At 33.9% G+C, this 27,952-nt stretch overlaps 4 protein-coding genes, 1 long non-coding RNA gene and 1 other non-coding gene across 13 annotated transcripts; 2 read left to right on the forward strand and 4 right to left on the reverse strand.

The window, feature by feature from the left end:
- Positions 1–3,248: 3,248 nt before the first annotated feature.
- LOC110012413 (uncharacterized) lies at positions 3,249–5,034 on the reverse strand. The gene is made up of 2 exons (XR_002287602.2): positions 4,815–5,034; positions 3,249–3,495 (listed from the first exon to the last, which is right to left on the reverse strand). It is a non-coding gene; the product is annotated as an uncharacterized LOC110012413 (long non-coding RNA).
- Positions 4,344–4,422, reverse strand: LOC148787326 (small nucleolar RNA snoR122). Its single transcript, XR_016067080.1, has one exon. It is a non-coding gene; the product is annotated as a small nucleolar RNA snoR122 (small nucleolar RNA).
- A 3,341-nt stretch (positions 5,035–8,375) lies between the features above and the next one.
- Positions 8,376–9,906, forward strand: LOC105168783 (expansin-A1). The gene is made up of 3 exons (XM_011088931.3): positions 8,376–8,655; positions 8,755–9,067; positions 9,218–9,906. Exons 1-3 carry the CDS (start codon positions 8,490–8,492, stop codon positions 9,522–9,524), a joined length of 786 nt encoding a protein of 261 aa, XP_011087233.1. The 5' UTR covers positions 8,376–8,489; the 3' UTR covers positions 9,525–9,906.
- A 411-nt stretch (positions 9,907–10,317) lies between these two features.
- On the reverse strand, positions 10,318–16,837 carry REME1 (Pentatricopeptide repeat (PPR) superfamily protein). 4 transcript variants are annotated; one of them, XM_088884157.1, is made up of 5 exons: positions 16,590–16,837; positions 15,318–15,440; positions 12,575–14,660; positions 12,289–12,452; positions 10,318–10,730 (listed from the first exon to the last, which is right to left on the reverse strand). In XM_088884157.1, exon 3 carries the CDS (start codon positions 14,646–14,648, stop codon positions 12,663–12,665), a length of 1,986 nt encoding a protein of 661 aa, XP_088740283.1. In that variant the 5' UTR covers positions 14,649–14,660; positions 15,318–15,440; positions 16,590–16,837; the 3' UTR covers positions 10,318–10,730; positions 12,289–12,452; positions 12,575–12,662. The 4 variants fall into 4 exon arrangements, with proteins under 4 accessions (XP_088740283.1, XP_020551276.1, XP_020551271.1 ...); XM_020695617.2 differs by lacking the exon at positions 15,318–15,440 and having other exon boundaries at positions 12,575–14,538; XM_020695612.2 differs by lacking the exon at positions 15,318–15,440.
- Positions 16,838–19,065: 2,228 nt separating this feature from the next.
- Positions 19,066–20,401, forward strand: LHCA4 (light-harvesting chlorophyll-protein complex I subunit A4). Its single transcript, XM_011088936.3, has 3 exons — positions 19,066–19,354; positions 19,558–19,973; positions 20,139–20,401. The coding sequence occupies exons 1-3, from the start codon at positions 19,155–19,157 to the stop codon at positions 20,270–20,272; spliced, it is 750 nt and encodes a 249-aa protein (XP_011087238.1). The 5' UTR covers positions 19,066–19,154; the 3' UTR covers positions 20,273–20,401.
- Positions 20,402–20,452: 51 nt separating this feature from the next.
- Positions 20,453–26,394, reverse strand: LOC105168825 (agamous-like MADS-box protein AGL65). 5 transcript variants are annotated; one of them, XM_088883969.1, is made up of 12 exons: positions 25,822–26,394; positions 25,364–25,549; positions 23,733–23,792; positions 23,618–23,636; positions 23,473–23,537; positions 23,372–23,387; positions 23,205–23,266; positions 22,914–23,010; positions 22,731–22,781; positions 22,471–22,598; positions 21,291–21,660; positions 20,453–20,841 (listed from the first exon to the last, which is right to left on the reverse strand). In XM_088883969.1, exons 2-12 carry the CDS (start codon positions 25,546–25,548, stop codon positions 20,818–20,820), a joined length of 1,077 nt encoding a protein of 358 aa, XP_088740095.1. In that variant the 5' UTR covers position 25,549; positions 25,822–26,394; the 3' UTR covers positions 20,453–20,817. The 5 variants fall into 5 exon arrangements, with proteins under 5 accessions (XP_088740095.1, XP_088740098.1, XP_088740097.1 ...); XM_088883972.1 differs by having other exon boundaries at positions 23,372–23,384; positions 25,773–26,394; XM_088883971.1 differs by having other exon boundaries at positions 22,731–22,778; positions 25,773–26,394.
- Between the last annotated feature and the right edge of the window lie 1,558 nt (positions 26,395–27,952).

Below are 27,952 nucleotides of genomic sequence, written 5' to 3' on the forward strand. Positions count from 1 at the left end.
ATTACTCTTTTTATATTATTTTAGTTTGCGATATTTATATGCTTATGATAAATTTAATCAAGGTCTTTTGAGCTTTAAATAAATTAATCTTCTTAAAAACAAAGTAACTAAAATTATTAATCAAATGCCTTTGCAAAAAGATATTGCATCATACACAATTAATAACAATATTTGGGTAATATTTACTTAATGTATGTTTATTTTAATTAAATATGATAAAATAGTGTAGGAATTTCCTTTCAATAACGTTATTGCCGTATGATTAATGAAAAAGTTAATTATGAAAAAAAAATGAAATTGATTCCTTAAAAATATATTAAACTAGCTACGACAGAAAAAGTATGAGAGTTTTATCCAACTATGCCTAATTTTTTTGCCTCGCCTACTGAAACAAAATTAATAGTCGTTGTATAATTGGGGCTAATGATAATTTGGCATATTTTTTTCCTTTTAGGTATCATAATTAGTCATGATAAAGATTTATATTTCTTGTAGCATTCAACTAAGTTTTTATGATGATTACTGACATCATATGAATTAATATTATCCTTCATTTCTCTTAAATTATGGGAAAAAGCATTTATTTTTGAATAAATCAAAATTATATTATTCAAATATACTAATATGCAACAGTATCACCTTCAAACATAATTTGAATTATTCAATTTAGAGCCAAAAAGATTTAGCACAAATTTTCATATTCCAAGGGGTCTAATTTATAAAGCAAATTCATCTCGATATTCGAATTTTGTTAAACGTCGCTTTGATACCTAAATACAAATGACTCAATTGGTGCGCAAATTTCACCATTAATATGACTTTGATAGCCAAATGATTTTTTTTATTTTTTAGGTAATGGCCATTTTACCTTAGTACTAAAACTGAAAATAATTAATACACAAAATTTTTTTTAGCATAAGTTTCAATCAAGACTTTTGGGGTGTGCTTTTACGATTATGATGATTAGGAAAATAAGCAAAACCCCAATGAATTCTGAGGAAAAAAAATCTTTGGTGGTTGTTAGATTTAATGTATTGTATTTAATATATACACATTATTTGTATAAATTTTTTTTTAGATAAATATCTGACCTAAGTTTATATAAAAAAATGTGAATTTGTTAAATTCGACACAAAATATAATAGATTTTTCAAAGAAAAACTAATGTGAAATTAAATTTCCAATGATTTATACCCCCACATAATTAGAGATGTAATGAGAGTGGATATTGTTGGAGCTGATCATTAGGATATGATGCCCCAATTGTACACAATCACCGGACCTACAACAATCAATGAGGTGTAAGAGTGGTTGGCATCCATGGGATGTGCGTGATTACATTTTTTTTTTAATGTATATATATATATATATATATATATATGTGTGTGTGTCTGCGCGCGCGCGTGCGCGCTCGTGTTTATTAAGATATATTATAATAAAAACTAATTTCATAAACTTTCTTGTTTGGTATTATATACTTATGTGAACATTATTTTTAAGTTTTTTATAGAACTGAAAAACTAATATTTGTTGATAATATTATTCGATTAGTATTTAGTTTCATAATTAAGATAATGGGTAAAACTCATTTTTTGGAGCTTATAAATCTCCACACATCTTTTTAAAATGAGTAAGAGCTTATAAACTTACCCAGACACCCTCTTAGTAGCAAGGGAAATTTAAATGTGATGATTCAAAACAATTTATGTCAATAAGGTAAAACTTTTTAGGGTAATTCAAGAAAACTTAATCAGAAAATTAACTAATGCCCACAATTTGATGAAATGGACTAACTTAAATCAATTGGAAAGACATGGATGAATTTGAAGCTGGGAATAAAGAGACAAGAATTAGAAGAAAAAGAAGCTCGTTTTATTCATTTATTATGGTATAAAAACAATGATTGCATAATTATATCAATATTGTAAATTCAGTATTACATTGATTTAAAATTTACATTACAAACTGGGTTTACAGTAAATTTGCATTAAGTGAGACAAACATTCATTACGAATAAACTCATATTAAATGAATAAACTCATATCAAATGAGACAAATATCAATACGTCTAGTAAAACTCAGACCTATAACCTTGAACTTATTCATAAAACCTCAACATTAATCAAATATAAGCCATCATTTGTATAAGCTCGTCATTTTGTGACAAATATGAGTTAATGAAGTAGTAATATATGTATTAGGTATTCTGAGATTTTATTTTTTGCAATATTAAAATTAATATTCCTTACTATTTGATGAATAAAGTTAGAAACCTAATAGCCAACTTGCCTTCAATAATTTAGCCCAGAATTTTAGTCAAGAATATTTCTTACATAATAACCCAAATTGGTGATGGATCCTTCGTTCACCACCAATATAACCTACATTTACAATTAAATTATAACTAACATATTTCTTACATAATCACCAATAGATAACTAAGGGACAAATCTAAGTACAGGTGACCATTTACAATGTTAAATCAGTACACCTATACAAGAAATAGGATTTCTTATTTTAGTTAATTAGTATTACTTTTTTATTTAAGATGAAAACGATGAACTGTTATTATTTGAAAAAAATCAATTATAATCATACATGTTGAATATTTATATTTAACAAAAACAATTACAACGATTATACGATGATCAATAATATCAAATAAATTGTATCTAAACAAAGCCGAGTATTAGTATTTCAACGGAAAGACAACATTTACTATGCAGTATAACAGTTTCACACTACTCATGACTTTGGGTTCAACTTTACCAATTGAATTAGACCTTATTGACATAGTAAATTACAATTATTAAAAATAAAAAATCATAACAAATACTAATTAATCACGGTTGTGAAACGACAACTAACTATGGTTTTTCAAGCAAGGCCCGACACAGCTAAAAAAACATGTCAAAAGTTTTAGCCATAAATATTAGTGAATGGTGTGCAAAAACACACCGCCATTAAATTATAAAAATTATGGACCTAATTTTCCAAAACACCTCATAGTTGTTTGCATTTTGTGTTATTTATCGGTGGTTGTATGATATTGCAGTGAGGTTAGTGATGACAAACTGTGCACTGGACTGCAATGCATTAGCAGTTTGGCATATCTCTCCTGCTTTACTGTTCTTGTTTTTTCTTCTCATCAACTTTCACTTTCAATAACTTGCTTTGTATCAGAATTTTGTCCTGAACCTTATGTTTGCTACTTGATTAACAAAGTATACATGTTCAAAGAGCTTACCTGCAAAGAAGCTGTAGGAATGCTTTACTTCATATGACCTTGCATGCTAATATTACAACCAAACATATTTTATAAGATTATTATTTTAAAAAATATTTATTCAACATATTGTATTGATAGAAGAAAATTTATCTCGAAATCTTATAACGTAGGTGGCTTTTGATTAGTTCATTAGTAACACGATTAACAAAGATTTATGTTCAGACAAAAACTTTAGCACATAGTCTGTGAATCTTCACCAGCAACATCTGTAGCACACAGCAAAAAGAAGCCAGAATCACAATTAGCAACATCCTCTGGGAATATGTTTATTACATCAATGCATTCTGAAGCCAAACTGACAGCCAGGCTTCAAACAAAAACCAGAAGAAAAGGGTGAAGGAATACTATGACCAAAACTGTTTGACAGTTTTTTGGATCTTACCAACTTTTTAAAAAACAAGTGTAACTTCACCTAATTATCTCTTTAGGAGATTGTATAATCTCTGTAATCTTTACATTCAATAGACAGAAAACACACTCATAATTTTGTTGTATTTCAAGTTTACCCTTTGTATAATTGACTTCTCCAAAGCAAAATTATTTATTTATATGATTTTAAATTTCAATATTTTTATGATTTTTTTTTCAACTATTATTATAGTATGAGAAGCTCACCGTACCAAACAATCTAACGCCTCATTTTATCCAAAAAACTTAATATTAAAATAAGATTTAAACATCTTCAAGCTCTTAAAACATTTGGAGCTAAACGAGTAAAATGCAATTTACCTCTTTGACATGGAAAAAGAGCAAAAAAACTCTTTGTGAATTTTTTTAACGAAATACCCATGTGTATGGAAAAATAAAGTAAAGAAAACCCCGTATAAATTATTGATAGAAGGTAATTTGCTTCATTTATCAAAACGTAATGGGAAAATTTGCTAACTTTTGTTTTACAAGGTGTGTTTTTTGCTCATTCTCCATAACACAAGGTAAATTGCATTTAGGCAGAGCTAAACACCCTCTAAGCCTAATGTACACTGTAACCCTAACCAAGTTATTCATAGCCAATAGGATGGAAAAGAATCATGTAATTTTGAAGCATCAAAAGGTTTGCCTCAGAACTCACAATTATATGCATATCATCATCTATGTTTCAGATAATACGTGCAATAACAAATACATCATCGGCAAACCAATTTTGGAACTGCCCACAATGTGAATCAACAGATACCACTGCCGGCATAAAAACAGATGTCGAATTTGTTCTCAGTTGGACTACACTACTAACGCCACACGAACAAGAACAAGAATTGAAGAGTTTTAAGAGCCTCAGCTGCTGCGATGATTTTATAGGCATAATCAAAGCATAAACTCATAATTACACAACTGTTCATCATTGGCCCAAGGCAAGATTCAGACAAGATAAACCAATCAATCTCACAATACTTGCTCAAAACAACAACTCTTGACTTAATCAAACGCCAAATACAGAAAAATTACAACACACACACACCCCAATAACCCAAGAAAATATGAAAAGATGTCACTCATGAATTTAAATGAGAATGATGAGAGAAATTACCAAGAAGTTAAATAGGCTGGGACGCTGCTTGATCATATGCGAGAGAGATACCTAACTCTAGAGGATTCTTGCTGATGTTTAAAAGAGACGTGTGTGCAGGGATGTCCTTATAATAGTGTAATTTAATTTTGGCCCGTTATTCCCGGAAGCTTCTACTTTGTTCAGTAATCCACTACTTTTATGGGCTCTTCTTTTAATTCTTTCCTTTGACAATTCTGAATTGTTTGAATCCCAGATAATTATACTTATAATTCTTGACCTGCTATCTATTTATACAAATTATTTATATATTTTTTTTAAAATTATATATACACTCATTAGAAACCGTAATCCATCAATGTTGTTTATATGAATTATTCCCACCTTCTAAAAAATTATACGTATACCCTCTAAAAAACAACATCCTATTCATTTATTACTATGGGATAATTTTTGTAATTATATAAAATATAAAAATATTTGTATAAATAGATCATAGATCAAGTGACTCGATCTTAAGTCCTTAGAATTGTCCTAATAACAATTCTTTTGTACTCTATATAGAATTTTATTTTATTAATAGTAGTAGTCATTAGCAAGCCCTCTCAACAATGACCGTTCAATCCTTCAAAGTCTTTTGGACTATTGAGCTTATTCCGTTCCACCATCGGGCTCGAAATCGTCTAGGTCAATCTACGATCGCGTTTCGCTCCCAAATCCTTGAAATACTGTGGACAAAAGAAAACGTTATCTAGTCGGGTTGACACCCGACGAAAACACTCCGACGCTCAAGTCAGTTACCGTTCTTAAATGTAAAAATGCTGAGATGTAAGATATGATTATTTATGAATCTCAAAAATTACCTCTGTTGGAGAGATTTTCCCCTTCTTATACTGAATGAAGCTCCCATACCGGAAATGCCACTTGCCCACGATCTCCGACTTTTAGATCCCACTTAAATGCACATCTCCTTAAATTATGCACCATGATCACACGTGATGTGCTAGAAATCCGTGATTATGCCCATTAATTACGCCCTTAAGCATTTACTTGCTTTGTTTGAAATCGTATCAAATTTAGGTCAGACCATCTTAGCGCATAAAGTCACTTTTACCCTTCTTCGGGAGTATATCCGACTTTTTCTAAGTTCTCCCCCATCACGTTCCACCATCAGGTTGGGATGGGTGTTGGGCACTTTTATATTCTCATCTGAGCCAGTTGGGTCCATAAGCCTATCACCATCACTCTTTGATTTAACAACAAAAAATAAATAAAAAATGTGAAGAAATTTCACCTTTATTTTCAACCCTAAATCAGAATGCATGTGCATATAGAAATATTTGCAGTCTGCTGCCACAACAATTTGTCAAAAGTAATAAATTAATGAGCCAAAAATTGGCATTGAAATTTTCACCACTTGGTTTTTTTCTCAAAGTCCTGATATGGATCAAATCGGTCCAATGAAGATATGTGGAATCTGTCACTCACATTCAGCTGCAGCTGTTGACAAATGGGGTCAACCAAATTCCCAAACCCTTTCCTCACTTTCTGCAATTGCCCAAATGTTTAGTAAAAGAGATCAATAAAGTCGCCGTTACCTCTTTTGCAATACGAATTTCGTTCACAACTTTGATATTTTATTGTCTTTCTATATTTTGTTACAAATTTAACAATGCTACGAGCTCGAATTTCATCATGCATTGGGATTGAAATTTTTGTTTGAGGTACTGATATTTTGATCAAAGTTGTACGATTTTATTTTGAAAAAACGTCTAATTAGAAATCGAAATTTTAAAATTTATTGTCTACAACTAATGCAGTACGAAGTCAAATTCAAAGCGGCATATATTGATATAGATAGGATGGTCTAAGGTTATGAGTAGTACACACAAGGCACCAAATTTACAGTAACTTTGGGGGTTGTGAATTTGGAAGTAGGATAGGGTAGTGTGAGAGCAAGAAATGTGGGTTGGTATTTGCAGAAACGGTGCATGGGGATGGGGATGACTTTGGTTCTCTTATGAATACTGCAAAAACACAATACCCCTTTCAACGTGTATCCCACCCCTCCCTTCCCCCAATTATATTCCTATACAAAATGACAAGATAGGAGTCCATTTTTTATTTTAGATTACGTTGTATAAAAATTATGCTATGTATTTTATTTTTAAAAAATATCTACATACATAATGTGTAAATACTAAATGAAATTGACGATGAAATAAGATCTGATACAGGGATTTGTATCATAGTTCAGATTTGATCGAAAATATTGAGAGATGGTGTTGTATTTTAAATATGATGTGTGGTGCGACATTATCAAGTCATATAAAATAAAACAATATATTATAAGATGCTAAATAATCCAAAAAGATTGTAATACAGAATATTTTCAAAATTGACAACAATTGAACCGGATACGTATGTTGATAAATCCATAATACGTCACGTAATTGGTTAAATAATGTCTCCTTATAAATGTTACATGCTTCTGAATATATGGTATTTTCTATGCTTTTAATTTAGGACTCGATGAGATGCAAAATGAAAAAATTGTGATAAATTTGTATTCTCCATATTTCCTTATGGAATTTTTGTTTTCTTTTATGTATATCAATATGCTAGGCAATTTTGTATTTTCGACTAAAATTAACTATTATAAAAAGTATAGGACTAATTCTGTAAAACATCCTATAATATGGGATTAAAATTAACTCCATCAAATAACCCATCACAAAAAAAATAATAATTAATTTTTCACTATACTAAAATTATCATAACTTTTAAAAATCATAACAAATTAATATGATTAATCACAGTCAAACAAAATCAATATGAAAACTTAAAACTTTACCATGATTAATCAATATCTGTCATTGTATTAGTCATAGCTAATATTTTGATCTTTTTTGCAGAAATAAATGCTAGTGATTGTTGTTGATTTATGATTAATTTATATTTATGATGATGTTCTTTTAGCAAAATATTATATTTAATTATTCGATGGATACTTTGAACTATAAATTTGGCCTAACAAGTCACCTATTATATTATTTACAAATCTCAAGTTGAACAAGCAACTTAAATAAACTCAAAATTTGATTTTCTTCTAAAGATTTAAATTAATTTATCATGTGTGAGCCAAAAATATTCACTATATTTGTTTTCATTTTTAAATTATCTTCAGGACGAGTCAAAACATATCCAATGTTTGCCATCATTTAAAAACACCTTATCTAAGTATTTTTAACTGTTTTAGCATAAATATATACATTTTTATACACATATATATATACATAAATATACATAAAAAAAACATGATTTGACAATAAATAGTAGTTTTTGTCTTCCAAAACACAACATTAAACATACGATACTTATTTTAAATTATCTCCAAAAATAAATCCAAATATACATAATATCTCTAACACACACTTATTTATCTTTATTTTTCTCCATATATTCCTATAAAACACAACAAAACACTCACCAAAATCAAAATTCTGACTTCTGTCCGTAACCCCACTCTGCCCGGCTACCCCCCCCCCCCCCAAAGCATCTATATATTCTAACCTCTATCACCAAGCCTACTTCTCACACACATTACATTTTCCTGTACTGAGTTTTCTTATAGTTTAAGGTAAAGAGGAAAACAGCAAAAATCAAAGTACACACATATACATATATATATTTGTTATGTTACTGGAAGAAGTGATGAGGGGGGCTCACATTGTCCTAATTATTGCACCTTTCCTCTCTTTACTTCCACTCTCAAATAGCCATGGAATTAACGGACAAGGAAGAATATGGAAACAGGCTCATGCCACTTTCTATGGAGGTGGTGATGCTTCTGGAACTATGGGTAATATATTCAACTTCCTCATATATACATGTATATTCATGAATTTATACAAAATTGAATGGTAGTGATTGATTTCAAGAATGATGAATTTGGATGCAGGTGGGGCTTGTGGGTATGGGAATTTGTACAGCCAAGGGTATGGTACAAACACAGCAGCGTTGAGTACAGCCATGTTCAAGAATGGAGAGAAATGTGGGGCTTGTTTCGAGCTTAAATGCGTGAATAACCAAAGGTGGTGCCTGGGAAGCTCGGTTGTTGTTACGGCTACCAATTTCTGCCCTCCAAATTACGCCTTACCAAGCAATGCTGGGGGGTGGTGCAATCCTCCACACCACCACTTTGACCTCTCTCAGCCTGTTTTCCAGCAAATTGCCAAGTATGAAGCTGGGATTGTACCTGTTCTTTACAGAAGGTGTCTCTCTCTCTCTCTCTCTCTCTCTCTATATATATATATATATATATATATATATTTATACGTATATTGCAATATTACTTTTGGTATATTTAAGTTAATTTAATTCGTTATGCTAAATTGTTACATATATAAATTAATTTTTTTCAGGGTAGCATGCCAAAAGAGGGGAGGCATCAGGTTCACAATAAACGGCCACTCTTACTTCAACCTGGTTCTCATCACCAACGTTGGAGGTGCTGGTGATGTCCACTCCGTTTCAATCAAAGGCTCACGGACTAACTGGGAACCCATGTCCAGGAACTGGGGCCAAAACTGGCAGAGCGATTCTTACCTCAACGGCCAGTCCCTCTCGTTCAAGGTCACCACCAGCAACGGTCGCACCGTGTTTTGCAACAACGTAGCCCCCGCTGACTGGTCCTTCGGCCAAACCTTCACGGGCGGACAATTCACTTAAACTTCATCAACCTTCACGACTATGTGGGAAGGAAAGAATACCAAGTTAATTGTCGAAGTTTTGCCCTTACGTCTGAAAACTTTGTTCTGTTAGGTAGTTTACTGTTGTCTGGTAGCTATGCATGTAAACTAAGCCAAATTGCATAGAATAATGTAGTCAGAAATGGGGAGAGCTAAGGTTTTATTTTAAGAATTGGTATTATATCCATGAAGGGTTCTGTCTTAGGATTGATGGAAATTTGGCAGTGGTTAGGTTTTTTATCACCACTTGCCGCTACGTCTTCATGGAGTAGCTAGCTTGCTGTTTTTTTCTCTTGTAAACCTCTGTGAGTTGTTATTTTCAACTTTGTAATTGTTTTATTTGAAAGTGGGTGTTTGCAATAGCTTATGGTTTTTGTTAAAAATAAGTTTAGATTAGCTTTATGTTTTTGAACTACTTAAATTAAATTCATTTAAACCACAAGTTATAAACTTCACCTTATTAATATTTTTCAACTGCTTTTAAAGTTTGTCTTGACTATCTTATTTTCAAACACTCAATTTCAATTTTTTCTACTTTTCACTTTTATTTAAAATACTACCAACTTTCACTGCAACTAAAGTTACAATCCAACTAAAAATCTTTAAATATACATCTAAAACTACAAAGTAAAATGTTTTAAGATGATACTTTATTATGCCTTAATCTTGTTACTTTAAACTCCAAAAACACCCCACAAGGACAAAGTGTTTGTACAAAAATCAAGAAACTCAAAAGCCTCCCTGCCAACAATAGATATATCTGGAACACTACATGGCATCTAAACTCTCCCATCTCATTTCCAATATTATAATTCATAACGCAGTCCATGAGGTTAATTTACAAAAGAATGTTCAAGTACAACAAATCTAACAAACTATATTTTCTGTTTGATGGGCAGCTCAGTACATGCCAAAGGCCAAAAATATGCCTACATGAGCTATCAATTTATGCTTCGATCACCCACCCTATCTTTCCAAAGCTCAGAAATACTTGCTAGAATCTTATTCATTAGCCGGCAGATGTCATGTCAAAAGAACTCGAAAATGAGGCTATAGTTAACTTAGCAAGTGTACTTCACTGGACAATGCTCATCAGAAAAAAACATGAGAGGTCTTAGACCATGCGAATTTCTTATGAGAATTATAATCTGATTCTCCCAGAAGACGAGCATTCACCTTCAGTCCCCTTGACAAACATAACAAACAGAAAACATTAAAATGACAAAGGCAAATAATTTATTTGTAAACCAATAGATGATATAAATAACGAAAATCAATACAAGTAACGGGGGTGCAACTAGAGTGTGTTCTAGATTGCTTTATCAATCAATGCATATCAGTCAATGCCAACCTCTTAAGAATTCTGGAATAGTGAAAGAGAGCTTAGAAGAACTTCAATTTATTCATGCGACGCCAATGGAGTAGAGAAGAGAGAGATGATGAGAGGCATAATCTTCCAAGAGAGGATATAAAAAGAGGAGCAGAAGAACATCTGAATTTTTGTTAGTGAAGGGATGGGACCTATGGAAGTAAAACTTCACATGCAGATTTGGAGCCAATCTTACTAGCTAAAGCAATTGGGGCATCAGCATATCAAAATAAAATTATTACACATTACAGACTTTTGAGGACTCCTCAATCGTGAACTACATCATAGTTGAAATGGTCCAACTTCACAAAGCATTTATAGCAAAATGAAGATTTCTTGAACTTCTTTCAAAGAGAGCAAATGGTTCGCATGTTTTATTTGCATCAGTATCACCATGCATTTCCAAGAGAGAGCTGTGAAACTAATATCTTAATCCCAGTTGAGGTGCTAACTAATTTCTGACAATGAAAATACTATAAGCAAAGATCAAATATAGTAAATACAGATTTGTAAATGAGAGAAGAATTGTCCCTCTCCTCTCATTACTCTCTCACACCAGCATAAATGTGCTAACCTAATTTTTCCAACCAACTTCTTGGATGGTCATTATTTCTAGAGTAAAATGCAACAAAGTGAACTAGTTTGATCCCATGAAAAGAACTTAACAGAGCCACATGATTATTTATAATGGGAGGAAGACAATGCATATTGGACGGCTTTCCCTTTTCTGAAAAATAAGAAAATGACCTTTATCGTCGATGGTATTTCTTTTCAATTTGTAAGAATACTTTCCCTGATGGTAATTTTACGTCTCTGAATTAGTCTAACAGGAAACCAGGATGTGGAGGGTTAGCTTTGTTCTATACAAATGATTCTTTCCAATTAATAGACAGTCACTTTCTACGAAATGATTTTGTTGAGGATAAGATAATACTATTCTGCTCCAGACTCTCACTAGCTTGGTGATAATTCCTAAAGTTCATTATTTGCGTTTGGCTTGAAGGATCTGGAGCCAAGGATATTAAATGACTCTAATCAAAATTATCCAAACAAGTATCAGATTGATTGTTATGAACTTGAGATGCTTAGGTCTCAAATCATTCAGTTCAAACGTCAAACGGGTCCCAAATTTATAAAACTCCACATTTTCCGACCGGTGCTTTATTCTGTTGCCTTTTGCTTCTGACAACCCATGGGGGTTTGTACCAGAAAGTCAACTGACATTCTAGTGATGAAAAAATTAATCAAAATAAAGAGGTGTTTAAACATGACATGCCATATGTTTGATGGACTTTACCATGATCAGAGATGGTGCATACTCCCAATTAGAAAGATTAATCATATTATCTATGCAAACAAGCATAAAGAAACCTGCCTGAAGTCATAGAGATGCATGATGGTCACTCTGACTTCATTCACATGTCATCCCTATCAGAAGATGAATATTAGCCATCCATGAACATGGGTCCAAAGAAATGTGCAAAATAACATAGCTCAAGCACAAATGCCTTCCAGAAACTTCTGCTTCTTCTCATATACCTAGAGGCAAGCATATCACTGGATTTCATGAGATCAATTAGGACAAAGTGCACAAGAATGAGTTTATATTTCATCACTCACAAATACATGGATAGACTGATCATAAAACCTCAGTTGCATACCTGGAAAAAGGAAGATCATAGTTCAATTTGTCGTTGGAGTAGGTATCAGCTTGTGATATAAAAGCTTTGTCACTGCAATGATTTCATGCTACCAATAATCACCACAAGAGCAAATTCCACCCTGAAAATGATGGTAGCGAATAGGATCTCTAATGACAATGCTTCGATTTTCCATTTTGGCCAACAGTTTTGCAAAATCATGACAGTCGCCACATATCCTGAGATTTTTTCTAATTCTTACTGTCTTCCCTTCTGGCAAACACATCATACCAAAAACAATAGCCAATTTCTCACTATGGTATGCAAGCGAGTTTTCCATCTGTTCTCCTTCAAGATCTTGCAAGACAAAATTTGTGTCTGGCACATAGCCCTCTGCCTTTAGTCTCCAAATGATTTGATTCAACTCCTGATAAATAGAATTCACCTGCGGGTGTGATTTATCGCCCAAAATAAAAGCATGAACCTGTTTATTTATTTCAATCCAACTACATCCAGGTTCTTTCTTGATTCCTGCATGCTTCATGGTTTTTCTCAAGCTTTCAACATCATCCCATCTCTGAGTATTAGCATATAAATTAGACAGCAGTATGTAGGTTCCTGCATCATGAGGATTCAAGCTCAAAACTTTTTTGGCAGCATACTCAGCTAGATCCATGTTACGATGAACTCTGCAGGCGCCAAGTAAAGTTCTCCATGTCACAGCATCTGGTTCACATTTCATTTTGTGGATTAGCTTCATAGCTTCCTCAAGTTTCCCTGCTCTCCCAAGCAGATCAACCATGCAGCCATAATGCTCCCTTCCAGGATCAATGCCATAAAGCATCTTCATTGACTCGAAGTAATATTGGCCATCTTTCACCAGCCCAGCATGGCTGCAAGCGAAGAGAACTCCCAAAATTGTGATGTAATTTGGCTTGGTTCCTGAAGCTTTCATCTCCTCAAATAACTCCAGCGCTTTCCGGCTGTAACCATTCTGGGCAAAACCTATTATCATGGTGCTCCAAGAGATCACATCCTTTACAATCATTCGAGTGAAGGTGCAGTTAGCATCTTTTAGACTACCACACTTACAATACATGTCTAGAAGTGCATTGGCAAGGACCAAGTCTCGATGAAACTTGATGACATGAACATGAACTTGTCTCCCCAGTTCTAATAGGGCTAAACTAGTGCAAGCTCTCAAGACACTAGTTAGAGTTGACTGATCGGCCCAAAAACCAGATCTCTTCATTCTTATAAACAGATTTAGCGCTTCATCACCATCACTGTTCTGGGCAAACCCACCAATAATGGAGTTCCAAACAACAAGATCTGAAGTTACCATCTCATCAAATATGTAAAGTGCCGCTTTCAGTTCACCCCATTTGCAATAAATATCAATTAAAGCACTTCTAACAAAAACATCCAACTCTAAACCAACCTTGATTATGCAACAGTGAATTTGTTTGAGGGTTGAAAACCCCTCACAGGCTCTCAGAACTGAAGAGTACGTGTACATGTTTGGTCTAACACCATCTCTAAGCATCATAATCAACATTTCCAAGGCCTTATAATTAAGCTCAGCGTTAGAGTACGCAGCAATCATTGTTGTCCAGGAGACAAAATTTTTTTCAGGCATTTGATCAAACAAGGTTTGGGCTTCATCTAGCAAATTAAATTTCGCATACATGTTCAAAAGTGTGTTTATAAGGAAAGTTTTGGGCTCATAGCCATAGGAGAAAACGTGCTGGTGAACTCGTTTGCCTTGTTTGACAGCACCATGGGCTATGCAGCACTTAATGAGCTCTGTGTAAGTGATGGAATCAGCCCATAGTTTATGTCTTTGCATAGAGTCCAGTGCTTCCATTGCCTTGCCAAGATCCCTTTGGTAGCAGTACATGGTGAAGTCATTCACTATACTTAGAGGATTACGTGGCAATGCACTTGGTTCTGTCCTCCATCCAGCTGCTGCCACAGAAGAGAAGCTTGAACGACCAAGAAAGATAGCTATTAGTGATAGAGGGAATGAGGTTCTCTGCAAGCTGATGCTATAGCATTTGAATCTTGATATGGGTTTCATGACTAATGATTGCATTGGATCTTCAATCTGTAAACATCACCAAATTAGTTGCTCAACACCTTAATTGGAGGACAGGACATACAAAACTATAAAGCAAGAAAAAACCAGACCACCGGGTTCATCAACTATCATGTCCACCTTTATGATATCAGGTTACAAAATAAAGCAAGAAACTGATCCTGCTGGGAATAGGCTCATGGCGTTCAATCTTGTCACCTTTGTAGAATTATATATTTCATTTACTACCATCTTTTAGGTCACTTTTCCCCTTTGAACTTTTAAGATATAAGGTCTCCAAGTAGTGAATTATTTTGGAACTCAACTGTGTTAGTATGTACAGAACAATAAAGCACCTCATTCTCACCTACACTTCTTTACGTGTATGAATATGCTTATGGAGCCATGAGAAGTAAATTCTTGAAACGAGATAAAGAAATAGCTTCCGAATAGCAATCCAATTAGTCTGGTAACTTTTGTGCATTATCAAAGACAAGAAGGAACCAACAATTAAAACTCACGAATTTTCACAATCTTTTCGCATACTTCAATGTACATTCTTAGCACGATGAAAGATCAAATAAACAAAAGTAAAATATTATTTCATTAGGGAAAAAAGAAAAAAAAGCTCAGTGGGAAACAGAGAATATGGAAATACACCATTAAAGAAAAACTGGGTACCCAGACCTATGCCCCCTACTGATGTCACCACCAGATGCCGAACACAGACTTTGACGCGAGCGATTTCTGAATGATCCCTTTGCGGTTGGTAATAAGAAGATTCTTGCAAGAGTTCTGTATACAAAACTTCTACCTCCCCAAACGTAACCACAAAGGATAATTGATAATTCAAAATATCAATTAGTCTATTGAACTTGATGTTGAAAGGATTTCATTATTTCCATCCAATGGAGTGAAAATACCGTGCTTATGAGAATATAATAATCGATGCTCATTTTTCATTTCGACTTATTTAGTAATTACAAGATATGGATGCGATGGGGCACTAAATTAGCTTAACAAGGTTCTTTCTCCAAGATAATGCCAAATTTCAGAATCTCCTTGCGTACACTAGCTAGTATTTGGAAATAATCAAATAAGAACCGAACTAATCATTTTACTAGCTTTTGTTAGTTTAGAAAATGTAATATTTAGATGAAATAAGGTATTAGCTAGTCCAAATTCTTTGAGAAACAAGTTGTAAAAGTCAAACTGTAGATGAGTTGGACTGAACCACTTTCGCTAAAGATCAAATATATGCAAATTGAGTGACTAATTCAACTCACTAAAACCCTAAAGCAAAAAGTAAATACTTCATATTGCATCTTGTTTATTATGCTACTACACAGACTTTTAGACCAAAAAGAAAAATGAAATCAAATTTGAAAAAGATCTACTCATATTACCTGGAGCCTAAACCACCCTTATGTATCAAGATTTCAAGTAGACCTTAGACCAAATGCTTCCTACGCCAAGAAAGTCATCATTTACGATTATGCTACTTTGTGTAGCACACTGCACATGAGCAATGTGCAAGCCTATGTGCATAATTCAGATGCTAATTTTCAAATTGTAAAATGATTAGACCAAAACTCAGGTAGAATCCCAAAGATATCTCCGGTAACTGAGCCATCCGTTATTAAGAGACAATCGGTTAGATTAGAGGCAGTAAAAGATGATTTAATTAGGCGTCCAAAACTATGAGACAAACAACACCAACCTTTAACTCGTGAAAATAGCAATAATCGCTTCGGAACCACCAGAACCCAACTCAATTAACATGTAAACTGATGAGCTTAATTTAAGAACAACACTACTAGCAAGAAGAATCATCCCCCTAACCAAAAGTAATCTCAACTGACATAAAAAACCAAACTTTATTTGAAGGCAATCGACGTAAAACCATACCTACAACATCAATTGAAGAAATCCAATAGGAAAGAATTGATAGCAAGTTACCGGAATACTTAAAGCTCCGCGCTGCAGTCATCGCCGGCGGACCAGTGCAGCAAGTTGCAACTTCAAATAAAAAGTCCCAATTCGGAAACGGAATGGTTGAGTGACTGAATAGATTAATATGTAAGCAAATGAAGATGAAAAGCGAGATAGAGGGAGATAGTTAGACCGGCGTCGGAAATTGGGGCGGCCGGCGGCGTGGCTGGGCAGCCTTATTGGCAAAGGTTGGGAGGTCCCCTGTTTGGTATATCCGTATTAATATGTTCAAAAGGAACTTCCTTATAAGTGGAGTGGAATATTATTATTTTTTATAATTATTAAATTGGTTTTTTATTATTATTTACTATAATTATTATAATAATTCGAAATTACTCCTAATGAATTTATAAATTACATTTGAAAAATCATTATACCAAACTCAGCTTAATTTGTTGTACATTATTCATTATTTTATGAAAATTACTTTTATCTAAAAAAAAGTTAAATAAAAATTAAATTGAGAAATTAAACCTGTAAACAAAAATTCTTTTAACAAAAAAATAAAAAGAATAATATATTTTAGTAGTAGAAAGGGATAAAATAAGCACAAAAAATAGATATAATATATAGGTTTAATAACATTTAAACCTCTTTAAAAAAATTGCAGCTAGATCAGCTCTAAAAATGTGAAATTATATTTTCTTTCAAAGAAATATTGAAATACCACTTACATCCTTTCCAAAAAAAAAAAAATATTTTTTACATCTCACTCCCTCTTATTATATTTGGACGAAAAATACTAATATTAGCAAAAAATATTTACATAAATTTTAAATTTTGCCTCTTATTTAATATTTTTATAAATATTATTGTGTTTTGAAAAGTTAAAATACACTTTAACCCTTGTAAAATTTGAAAAGTTCAAAAATCTCCTATAGAAGAAAACAAAAAAGACATGGCGTTTGAAAAATGATGCACTTAGCCTCCTCTCCCAAAAAACTTTTTTGCATTATTTTTGAAATATAAAAAAAATTGACATAATTACGAATACCCCTCATTGTTTAAAAAATTAGAAATACACTCATGATATTTGAAGAAATTATGTAATTCTTGAATGAAAGTATAAAATTATCAACTATGCCATTGCTGTATTTTTTAAGAAAAATAAAAATTTATAGAAAATCGAACGGGATAGATAAAAAAATTTAAAAAGTAATAAAAAATTATCCATTTAGTCAATAAAAAATTAAAAAATAAATAAAATTATAACTCTTAGTCCATATGAGCATTTTGATTAGTTCACCATAAAAAATGGATAAAAACCTAACGAAGACTAATGGAATTGACTAATTGTTAAACGATAGTTAAAATTAGAGGTATTAGTAATTTTTTAAATAATAAAAAGTATTCGTAATTATACCAAATTTTTTAGAGTGTCACCCTAGTATTTAGTATTGATGTTGGCAGCTAAATACCCGAACTATTTGAACACAATGAAAACAAGATAGAATTTATTAAGTATTAAATTATCTTACAAATATTGATAAATAAAGTTAGTGAACTATAATAAAAAAATAAAAATATTAGTTATTATTAAGTATAATAATCAAATGCACAAAAATAGATGTTAAACAACTCAAATAAAAATAAAATATAATGATTGAAATTTCTGAATTTCTTTTTGTGTTTTATATTTGAGGCATAAAATGGTCATTTCATGGGATAGCAAAATGGTTTTTAAAAGATAAAATTTGAGTACCGATTAAATTATATAATTACAAAATTATGTTAATGATCAAATTTAAATACCAATTAAATTATTTATTATTACTGAAATAACACAATAATATCAATGATAAATTAGATACCAATATAAAATTTACTCTCTAATCCAAAATTTGAGTTCTTTCGGTGTTGTCAAATGCAACTTATGTTTTAGCCAATGTGGCATGCTGCAGTTGGTGAAATTAAGCTACCTCAATAAAGAGAGTATAAATTTGAGTCCTATTAATAATAGTTATGGATCAATTAAATATATTTTATATTAATAATTCATATATATTAATTATAACGCTTGAAATTCATAACGTAATTGTAATCGATTTACTAAAAGCAAAAGAAGTAGAAGTTAGTATAAGAATTAATTTACAACACCAAAACTGATCAAAATATCCACATAAGCTTCAAATTGACAAGTGTCAAAAAGCAATTGGTACAATATATTCCACACAGGTGAAATCTTTCTCTGAGATCTTAAAATCTTGAAGCCAAAAAAGGGGCCCCGCATGATCTTAAAACTCCAACAGCAGCAAAGAAATTGATTTGTGGATTATCCCATCCCAGATAAGGATAAGCCCTACTCATTCCCATTGGCTACATCAAATTTCACAATCAAATAACAGCCGTTGGATCCCAAAAATCTTGCAAACCAACAGCCAGAATTCAACCTCCAACCAGCGCCACATGTCCCCCACTCAAATGAAATACAAATAACATACACCAAAAAGATTCAATCGAACCCCAGAAAACAGGAAACCAACCACTCCAAAATTTCAACTTCGAGTCCAAGTTCTTCAGGTTGGGAAGAGAATGGCCGCAGCACAAGCTTCCGTCGCGGGTTTCCGGCCGGCGTGCGCGTCCAGAACTCGGTTCTTGACGGGCTCTTCTGGGAAATTGAACAGGGAAGTGTCTGTTAGACAGGCCGTATCGTCCTACAATTCGTTCAAGGTTGAAGCCAAGAAAGGTGAATGGCTGCCGGGATTGGCCTCTCCCACCTATCTTGATGGCAGGTTCGTCGAGCATTGTCTGAGTCATTTCATGTGTAGTTTCAGTTCAGTTACGTCGTACAATGCAAACTATTACCACATATGAAGTTACATGCATTGCATTGTAGAGATTGTATAGCTATAACTTCAGAAGTTAGAATCAGGAGTCGGTATAGTTAGTATTTTCAAAGGAGGTGCAAATGTAATTATCTCTTTTGTTTCTGCAGTCTTCCAGGAGACAATGGATTTGATCCATTGGGACTCGCGGAGGACCCGGAGAACTTGAAATGGTTTGTGCAGGCTGAGCTTGTGAACGGCAGATGGGCAATGTTGGGGGTTGCTGGAATGCTGCTGCCGGAAGTTTTCACATCAATCGGCATCATCAACGTTCCCAAGTGGTACGATGCTGGAAAATCCGAGTACTTCGCCTCCTCGTCTACCCTTTTCGTGATCGAGTTCATCCTTTTCCACTACGTCGAGATCAGGAGATGGCAAGACATCAAGAACCCCGGAAGTGTCAACCAAGACCCCATCTTCAAGAACTACAGTTTACCTCCTAACGAGGTCGGCTACCCTGGCGGCATCTTCAACCCCCTCAATTTCGCCCCGACTACAGAGGCTAAGGAGAAAGAGCTCGCCAACGGTAAGACACCATTTTCTTTCTAAAACAGGTTGCAGAAAACCTTTTATGTCTGAAAAATTACAGCACACCTTCGCCAGGTCTGTTCGAAAATGGCGTCTAAATTTCAGCCTGTGTTATTATGTAGAAGATTTAAGTAGTGATTTTGTGGTATATATATGATTGCAGGAAGGCTAGCAATGTTGGCATTCTTGGGGTTCATTGTTCAGCACAATGTGACCGGAAAAGGGCCATTTGACAACCTGTTGCAGCACCTTTCTGACCCATGGCACAACACAATTATCCAAACACTCAAGGGCTAAAATTTTCATACTGAAAATGGAATGAAAGACAAAATGTTGTTCCTGTAATCTTGAGTGGATGGTTTTCAATGAGATTTGAGTTGTATTTGTAAACAAGGCAAGCTTTAATGTACAGGGATTTATCATTCATATAGTCCCAACCAAATCATCAACAGCAATTAGTATGGTCTCAAGAAACACTTCAGGAGAACAAGCATATCTTTCATTCAAACAACTTAGTAATTATTATTGTTACAATATATATATATTTTTTCCATAGTTTTTCAAGTTCTTACTGTTCATTTCTCACCCTGGTTTGGGGCATACATTCATATCTATATATATAGGATATTTGAGTACTGCTGAACTAAAATTAGGCAAGGAGAACGGCAAACAACGATGCCTGGCTATACCACAGCAACTTCTTATTATCTTGTGATGTAAAGAACAGCAGATCTCTTTGTTTGGGCAGTCGTTTGCGGTTGAGTAAGCTATCTGTTTTGAGCCATCTTTAAAGTATTGATCTTCGGATTGTCTTGAGCGCCAATGAGTTGATGAGCTTTGACTTAAGCATTGAACTGATTTGGTGGCTGCAGAAGTTGCAGATTTGGGTTAACTACCAATTTATTAGGGGTCAGAATACTGAAAGGATCACAAACTAATACAGTGCCGTTCTCTGAGTATACTGAAACCAGTAGACTACAAACCCCAAAGAACAGCATAAGACATCCTGATGTTTTCAGAAAATAGGCAGTCAACTTACTTTTTATTTATCTTACATCAGTTCAAAACACAACCGAAAATATTAGAATACTCAAAAGTGCACACACATATTTTGACTTTCTCTCTCTACCCACAACAAAGGAAACGCCTTAAAAATAGAACCAAGCAAAGACATGTTTCTTATGTCAATTTTCAACTATAAAAGGACAGAAGGGTCAAAGAAATTCAAGCCCACTTTCCAGTTCACAGATCAAATCATAACACTGCTCAGTAATTTAAAGGCTTCAAGAAATCTCATAATTCGATGTAGACTGACCTGTGGGTAGGAGTTGTCATTAAAGATAGAAATGGCACAGGAAGCAGCTGGAGGAACCAAACTGTTGTAAACAGATCTTGGAAGTTCGAAATTGCCGTTTATCTGATAGTCTATAGGGGCCGGTTGAAAATTTGCGTCTCTTCCAGGCTCTATCATATCTGGAAAACTAAAGTTTCCAAATGTATGAAAGGGATATTGTTCGGCAAGAGGGAGTCTCAAGAAAGATGAGCCGGCGTAATCATCGATAGTAATGCCATCATCTTGTCTGTCATTTTTCTGTGGTATTGCTTTGTCGATATCTTGATTTTTCACATTTCCAAAGAAACCAGAACAGCTAGGAAAGGACATATCTCTGGAGCACTCCATATCTCTGAAAAGAAGAGCAGGACATTACATTTAAGGCTAAAAGTTAGCAGTAAAGTAAGCAATCGCCGAAACTTCAGTCTAGTTTAATATCAAAGTTCAGGCAAACATAAGATTGTAAATCATTGTTCGTCTTCATTTCCAGTTCTCAGTTTGCAATTTCCAGCTGCTTGGAAATTTAAAACGTGTTTGTTTTTATGTGTTTCCGCTAAATATATTTTCATCATCTTTGTACCTAAGTCATTATGTTTTCAGTATATATGTACATATGTTTTTATCATTAACTTAATAAAATAATAATATATACTTTTAGCAAATATCGCGACATAATTAGCTATCTTACATCAATTAAAGTTAGAACTGTCGATTTCATTCAAATAAAATTTATGTGGATGACACCACTACAGTAAAAATACAACGTCATCAATAATCTAAACACATTTTTAGTTCTCATGAAAATCTCCCCCCTCCCCCCCCAAAAAAAATCTTTCCACTTAAAAACTGAAAAAATAAAAATCGAAATGATACCAAAGACAACTAAGACTTGAATTTAAAAATCATATTGTGTCAACTTGGGTACATTTAGAAAACAAGACTTAAAACAAGTTAACGCAAAAATTGAGAATCTAGATAGATGAAAAATTCCCTACCATTAATCCATAGCCTTATATAATAGCTGCTTAAGTTATTATGTAAAATGAAGACATCGCCAACTCACATGAGAGATAGAATTGTCGGATGCAGAAAAAGTAAACAAGCAGAGAAATTCACTAATTGCTAGATGTTCAAAAGGACACGAATAAAGAAATGGACTCACCTACTAGTCAAGAAATGGGGTTCATTTGGTAGTATCATATGTTCCCTCACACCACCTGGATGCCACGTCTGTGTTTGGCAATCTGGATCATTGGATGCCATTATTGGAAAATGCATGCCATTTTGGGACTGCAATTTTGGACATACTTGCTCTTAGACTCTCGTAAATCATCCAAAACCCAAATATTCATATAGATATACCTCGTGAACACAAATAGAAGCAGAGACAGAGAACTTTACGCCACTAGATTGCTTAATTACCTGGCTTGTGCAATCAAATGAAATAATTGGGTTCTGCGCAAACTTCTCCTGCTGAAAGACAATGAGGCAGATTAGTCCAAAAGAACTATTCAAACCATTGAGCAATTTATTCCATCCAACATATGATTGTTGTTTCATATTCCTCCAACTATTAGCACATTCGGTCAGCCATCCATCACTTACCTTATGCAGCCGCATCCTATTCAGGGATTCCCTAAGTGAATTTTCCATCTGATTGAGATGCTCAATGTCCTCAATTTTGTCGGGATTAGTCCACCAGCTGAGGAAAAAGGAAATACTTAAATAGATATAAACAAAACTCAGGGAAGAGTTCATTCAATATATATCGATGACCACAAAACTATATAGTAGAAGTCGAAGTTTAACATGAGAACAAAGTCAATAGATTAATAATAGTACAGAATTCTTAAAAGTTTAAAAGCAGGTACTGATTTTGGAGGTTCCAGTTTGCACCTTAGTCTTTTATGTACTTCAGTAAGTTGAGACTGCAGCACCATTACTCGGTTTTGCATTTCCTATCAGTAACACATCACCATGAGAAGATGTTAACGGACTGGGCCACACTATAGTCGGCTCAAATTCTCAAAAAGAAGGACGCTATATTGAAAAGTGAAAGATACCTCTACTGATGGACTGCTGCAAAAAGGAAAAGGCAGAAAAAAGAGAGAATCAACCAGATGCTACATAAACCTTTAGTAAATATACTGATTTAAGTACCTACCTTGCATCAAGAAACTCTTCTATATCCACATCCTGGTCAACTTTCTTGAAGTTTCTCTTCAAAGTCTATCACGCCAATGAATAGAAGTGATCAAATTCATCAAACTTTTCAAGAAGTACAGTGGACTAGAAAAATACAAACTTACTTCAAGACTCTCCAACCTCCTGTTAGAAATTCAACAAGGAGGAAATCAACAGAATTATTTTTGGTAACTGAATTTCAATTGACAGACAAATTTAACTGCAAGAATTACCATCTACCTTTTTGCCCTTTCTTTTGGTGTAAGTTGAGCATATTTTGCAATCATTTCATCAATGTTGCTGAAACCAAAAGAAAAATCATCAGGAAAAAACACAAAATCATTCTTGTGCAACAAATTCCAGAAACAGCTGGTTTAATTACTGCTCTGACTTCATAAGCAGAACATCTAGTAATCATAACTCAGACTGAAACATCACTGGAGGCTAGTAAGTCATTCTTAGGGCCTCATTTCTTGTTTCTTGAGTTAAAGCAAGAACTTATTTTTACATTGCCAAAGGGTGGCAAAATTATCTAAAAGTTTTACACAGAACAATGCTAACATATTATGCTTTTACGGCGTTGTAATGACCAGTTTTGATGATGATTTATTTAGTATGCTTAGTGTGTTTTAACTCTCGTATACGAATTTTGTAATTTAATTTAATACTGCTGAATTTTTTTCACCATATGATATCTAGTTAAGTGAAAATCAAAGGTGCTTATTTGTTCAGCATCAGGATTCAGGTCACACAATATAACAGTGTACACTTGTCAGAAGCTAAACATTGTCCTTCAACAATGTCATCTGTACTAATCTAGGTCTCTTATGTTAGTGCTCCACTGACTTGCTCAAAATGCTTATATGCTAATTGAGAGTTTGAAGATCCACGATCACACTGAGATCCTCTCTCTCTCTCTCTGTCTTACACACACACACACAAAACAAACAAAAATTGACAAAACAAACTCACAAAGAGCAAAATTCCAAGCCCAATGCCCAAATAATATCTTATTTTAGCATCACAACCAAGCAAACATCAACATACTGAACACTGTAAAGTGCACTGTGCTGGTGATGGTTTCAGAGATTTGTCTACATTGTCAATCAAAACACAGTGATGAAGAATGATCAGTCATAAGCGACTTCAACCTTTCTACTTTTTCAGGACAAGAAAGATTTATCTTCTCCACTGTCAAGGATATTCAAGGTAATCTGTGGTTATAAAATGAATACTTCTACAAACTCATTCTTTATCATAACTTGAGTCACTGAATAGCCCATAACTGAGTTCAGGAAATCTTAGCTACACAGTTGAAGCTTCATGTGCTTGAACAAAGCCATTTTAAATATATAACATGTTCAGGTGAAATGATTTTTCACTATTGCCATTGCCCAATGACATAACCAACTGATTCAAATCCTTAGGTGAGTTCAACACTATCATGGAATCAAAACTTTACAAAAGAGCAACCGCAACATTATTTATGACAGCTCTAGATAGCTTTTCCTCTATTTAACATATGACAGATGTAGAAATGTAGATATATATACTAAACTATATACCCAGACTTTAAATCCTTTGAGTTACTTTCACCACTATCTGAAGTGCCTTACTTCCGTTGGCAGCAGAGCTAAACAAGCATTAAATGTCATCCTTCTCACACATCCTCCATGCACCTTCCCTTTAACAAGCTTGAGATAAAGTTATGAACATTATTAATCCCAACCTAACAAGACACTACAGCTACTACCTAGTGTCGTGTTGTAACTGTGCTCCTACTTCAACAAACAATGAAGTCTTGGACCGGCAACAAAGATACAAGCACAATTACATGCAACAAGAATCAAATTCAAATGCTTGATAAATACCTGCGCTGTCCACGAAATATAGAAGGCTTCCCCGTTGGAGAAAACATGAGAAGAATGATATCAATGTCACATAACACTGATATTTCCTGGGCTTTCTTAAGGATCCCATTCCTTCTTTTGCCATACGTAACTTGCCTGCTGCTCAGGCTCTCCAGTCTCTGTATCTTCAACTTCACCCTTCCCATCCTACCAAAATCAAAACTCTTTTAAACTGTGTAAAGGTTTCCACTTCATCCAATAACATTAATAACACAAAAGAATTCCCATTTTAATCATTCATATCATATTCAGAATAATAAGAGAAAAATAAAGTCCGTATATAAATATCAAAATTAAATTTCCAAAAAGCATTTAAAGGAGAAATAAATAAGATAAGATCTTTCCTATTATGTCCAATTTTCGTCCATACCCTTTAAGTAAAACCTTGAGAAATGCTCAAATTGGTAAATACCACTCACAAAATGTGTCTACTCCCACAAAAAAGAAGTGGTTGAAATATAAAGAGAAATGAAAATTTTAGCCGATGGCTGGCAGAACAAGAAGCATCAGACTATCCCATTTGAGGATTTCCATGGAACAACGAAACCCCATTTGCATGGTGGCGTCGGAGCTACATATATCAACATCTAAAATAAATTTGGAAATGGAAAATGCCCTAGAAACGGGCCATATAAATGAGGGAACGACGAGCAGACATGATAATATCGATCATTTGTAAAAGTCTTAAGGGAAAAAAAGAATGGAAAGGGAAAACAGGGAACACACGAAGAATAAAAAAATGGTTCAACGGAAGCTGAGACAGAGAGACAGATGAGGCTAAAGAGAAGGAGAAAAGAGATGTGAGGAGGAGACAAATGGGCTGTACTATGATTTCGGCAGTTGAAACTCGCGGGAGAAACGAACCCCCCAACGTTGTTTGGTAGACAGCTTTTCCCATACGTGTATGGTGGTGAAAAACAAGAAAAGGGCTTCTAGATTAACGATTTCTCCTCTTCATCCCCGCTGCAAAATTTTAAAACGGGTTTTGGGGATTTGATTTTGCTACCATAGTGCAATCGATTTACATTTATGTCATTTAGAATTGTTATTAGCTTAGATCATTTAAAGTTGTGCAATGTTTTATCGATGATCACTTTTTAGTTATCTAATGAATAACTATGCTAATTCCAAGCACATGCCCCCCCCCCCCTTTTATGTTTTTATTTGATTTTTCATAAATATTTTTTTTAATGTCCATAATAATGCATCGGTACAAAGAGCTCCAAATAGTCCAAAAATAAAAGAGGTCACAAAAGTCCATATAATGCAAGGCTCAAGGTGTCCCAATGAGGCCTATTTCAAGTAAGGGTCTATGATAGTTCCAAGAAGCTCAATCTGAGTAGGGCCTATACAAAGTTTAGCAAGAGATGTCCAAAAATATAAATTGGTTAAAAGAAGTCTAATTAATCTAAATCTGAAAGGGCCCAGATCCAAAAGGGTCTCGTAAGCCTACAAGGAAATTTAGGAACTTAGACTTCCTTGCAAAAGCAAAAGCTCATATCAAAGGCGTCTACGGGTAGTTTGGGTGACATTCATGAGTGGCATAAGTAGCATTTACGCAAGACTTTTGGGGGAACACCATATAGAATCAAATAGCGACCACCTCAGTTGGGACACGAGATGTTCCAAACAGAAGTAACCTTCGAGTCATATTCTGAACCACCTTACTCAAAATCCAAGAAGACATCATTATCCCCAAAAGATGTCCTCATCCGCATTGAACTCCAATCACCCTCGAGAATTGTTGATCTCTGAGGAGATAACCCTTCACCGAGTTTTGAGGGATCCTCCAATCGTCTCCAAGGATTGTTAGTCTCCAACCAATAGGAGATGACCCTCCACCAAATCCATGAGAAAATCGATCTTATCTAATCACCTTGTTATAATGCTCCACCAAATTGGTATGAATCCTGGACCAAATCTGGGTGGATTAAATTTTATCCACTGGCTAAAGATGGCTTATAAATTGAGAGTTCACAAAGTGGGAGAGGAAAATTTTACCATCGTACTACAACTTTCACCTTCATATTACAATTTTAGTTGAAAGGAACACTTTTATTTATATTTTAGAGTTTTACACGTCAAACTAAAATGTCAATCTCTCCTTTGTACACAAAATATGAAGAATAACACTTTCAATTTCACTTTCTACAATCTTTTATTTTCCATCATTTTAGTTTATTACTTTCTACTCCAATTCAACCTGAGAACTATTTTTTGCTCACATCACCTTCATTATTAAAATATTTTATATTCATTCCCATTTTAAATATTTTATATTATCCAAACATTTAAAATAAAATAAGATTTTATTGAATAAATTAATCATAATTATATACTTTGTGCTAGATCCCGATCCCGCTTTACAAAAGGGATAGCAATGGGTCTAGTTGGACCCACCCCAGTTAGAGAGAGTTTTGAAGTCTTAAGCGGATTTTGGATCTGAATGGTTTGGATCCAAACCAACTCCAATGACTTCTTTAAAAATTTTCATATTTTATACATATATACTTATATATAAAATGTAATTTTGTACATATATAACAAATA

The sequence above is a fragment of the Sesamum indicum genome, linkage group LG8, assembly GCF_026168435.1.
Source record: "Sesamum indicum cultivar Baizhima isolate 11 linkage group LG8, ASM2616843v1, whole genome shotgun sequence".
In the NCBI taxonomy this organism is placed as follows: domain Eukaryota; kingdom Viridiplantae; phylum Streptophyta; class Magnoliopsida; order Lamiales; family Pedaliaceae; genus Sesamum; species Sesamum indicum.